This window comes from Neohortaea acidophila (genome assembly GCF_010093505.1).
Source record: "Neohortaea acidophila strain CBS 113389 unplaced genomic scaffold BDY17scaffold_34, whole genome shotgun sequence".
Classification (NCBI taxonomy): Eukaryota; Fungi; Ascomycota; class Dothideomycetes; order Mycosphaerellales; family Teratosphaeriaceae; genus Neohortaea; species Neohortaea acidophila.
The window spans coordinates 1-1,884 of record NW_022985543.1 but is presented as its reverse complement, the minus strand read 5'-3'; the positions used below and the strand labels follow the sequence as shown (position 1 = coordinate 1,884).

At 53.6% G+C, this 1,884-nt stretch overlaps 1 protein-coding gene across 1 annotated transcript; it reads right to left on the bottom strand.

The window, feature by feature from the left end:
• Positions 1 to 246: 246 nt before the first annotated feature.
• On the bottom strand, positions 247 to 1,857 carry BDY17DRAFT_306426 (amidase signature domain-containing protein; the record flags this gene model as incomplete). The annotated part of the gene is made up of 7 exons (XM_033735024.1): positions 247 to 519; positions 576 to 1,008; positions 1,062 to 1,109; positions 1,157 to 1,465; positions 1,524 to 1,615; positions 1,666 to 1,722; positions 1,776 to 1,857. 7 exons carry the CDS (start codon positions 1,855 to 1,857, stop codon positions 389 to 391), a joined length of 1,152 nt encoding a protein of 383 aa, XP_033584992.1. The 3' UTR covers positions 247 to 388.
• Between the last annotated feature and the right edge of the window lie 27 nt (positions 1,858 to 1,884).

Sequence of the window (1,884 nt, the reverse complement as noted above, 5' to 3'; positions counted from 1 at the left end):
AGAGATGGACTGACTTTCGATTTGCTGATTCGGCATGCGTCACAGGCGTTCTGCGTTCGCACATTCGCAGGCTTGTTTGCCGCTGTCGCGGATGGCGGTGGCGCTGGTTGAGCAGCTTTCTTGGACATAAGCACGAACATGGTGTCGTCGGTGGGCGCGATGATCGCCGTGCACTGTCACGTGGGGGATTGAGAGTCTTGCGATTAATTTGCTTGCCGCTGTCGCATATTGTAGATCTACAAGGCAGCGCGGAATGAAGGAGTCAATCTCTATCGCAACACTCGACCACTTCGGAGTTTCGGTGCCAAGCCCGCCACGGCGCTCTCGGCCGGCGCGTGCCCGTCTCGCTCTCCGCCCCTGATACCAAATGTACGCAATCGTGCTACCGTTATTGGTTCGAGGCTTGCCTCTGCAATGCTTCTCTGATCGCCTGCGCCATAGCCAATACTGTTTCTTCTTGTAGACGACGGCCCAAGACCTGTAGCCCGACCGGCATGTGCTGTACATCCTCCGGTCGATCTGAAAGCTCGTGTGTCAGTGAGTTGACTCTGGTGTTGGATGACGATTCGACTCACAATTTGCGCACACTCGTTCATCCTCTTCGCCGAGAGTTCTGGGATTGGCCTCCGTAGCATTCGCCAACTGGGCCGAAGAGAAGCCCGGAGACACTGGAAACGCCGCTGCTGGGACGTCCAACACGTTGGCGATTGCGGAATACGAGTAGTATTGGAAGTCGTTCTGATGGGCTGCCACGTATGGAGCGACGGGCTGAATAACGCCATCAATACCGCGTCCAGAAGTGGTCTGGGTATCCATGTAGCGCCAGTATTCCGCGTATGCTCTTCGATATTCCTGCAGCTCCGCACAAAGTTGCCAGAATTCCGAGGTGGTAATGTTTTCTCCTCGGGATTGCTCATACCATGTTCGCATTTGCATCACCGGAGGTTCCCCACTAGCATCGATTGCGGCACGGATCTCCTGTGCGCCCGTCGCTCCGAATATTTTAAACTGTACAGCATCAGCCAGATGAGTAGTGTTCTTGACGGTGACTTAGAACCAACAAGAGTCTCTACAGCCGTGTTCTGAGGCGGTGGTGTCCAGTCGACTACCTACGACGACATCAGTCAGATCCGCAGGATGAGGTTTACTCGCCGACCTCGTAGCCGCTCTCCATCAAGGCCGTTTTCACCACTTGTAATGCGATGCAAATTGGTGGGTGTGGAGACACATTATTGTCGGAGTTCATAATTCCAAAGACAAGCCGCCCATTCGCTGCCGGCGATGTTGAGCTGCAACCTCGCGCAAGAATCCGATCATACTTCTCCTGGCGCCACGGGATCTCCAGCATATCAATGTCAGATGTCCACGGACTTGCCTCCAGTATAGCTCGGAAGACTGTCTGGATTCCGTCGAGGTCATAAGAGAGTATGCCAATGGAACCGGCGGCAATCGGCAGTCCAGGAAGCTGGATTTCGATTAGCTTTAGCGCGTTGAGGATGTAGAGCGAAGAGCGATTAACTGACAATCGCAGCAATGCCACTCTGTGGTAATCGCTGCTCGGAAGCTTTCAGGGCATACAGGTTGTTGTAGGAAGCCGGGATGCGGGTGGAGCCAGCTACGAGACCTTTCAATCATGTGCATATCTCACGTTGGGTTGAATCATACCAAGATCAGTTCCGAAGCCAATGGGTGAGCCTCTCAATGCTATCAGAGCTCCTTCTCCTGGGATATGTCAGCATTGAAAGGACGGAACAGTAAGAGATTCGGGATCTGACCGCCACAAGCGCCCCCAGCGGAGAGCATACGGTTATAAGGGTTCATCGTGAATCCCATGATATTGTTATCGGTTTCACCCATCTAGGCCCGTCAGAAATCGTCTAGTAG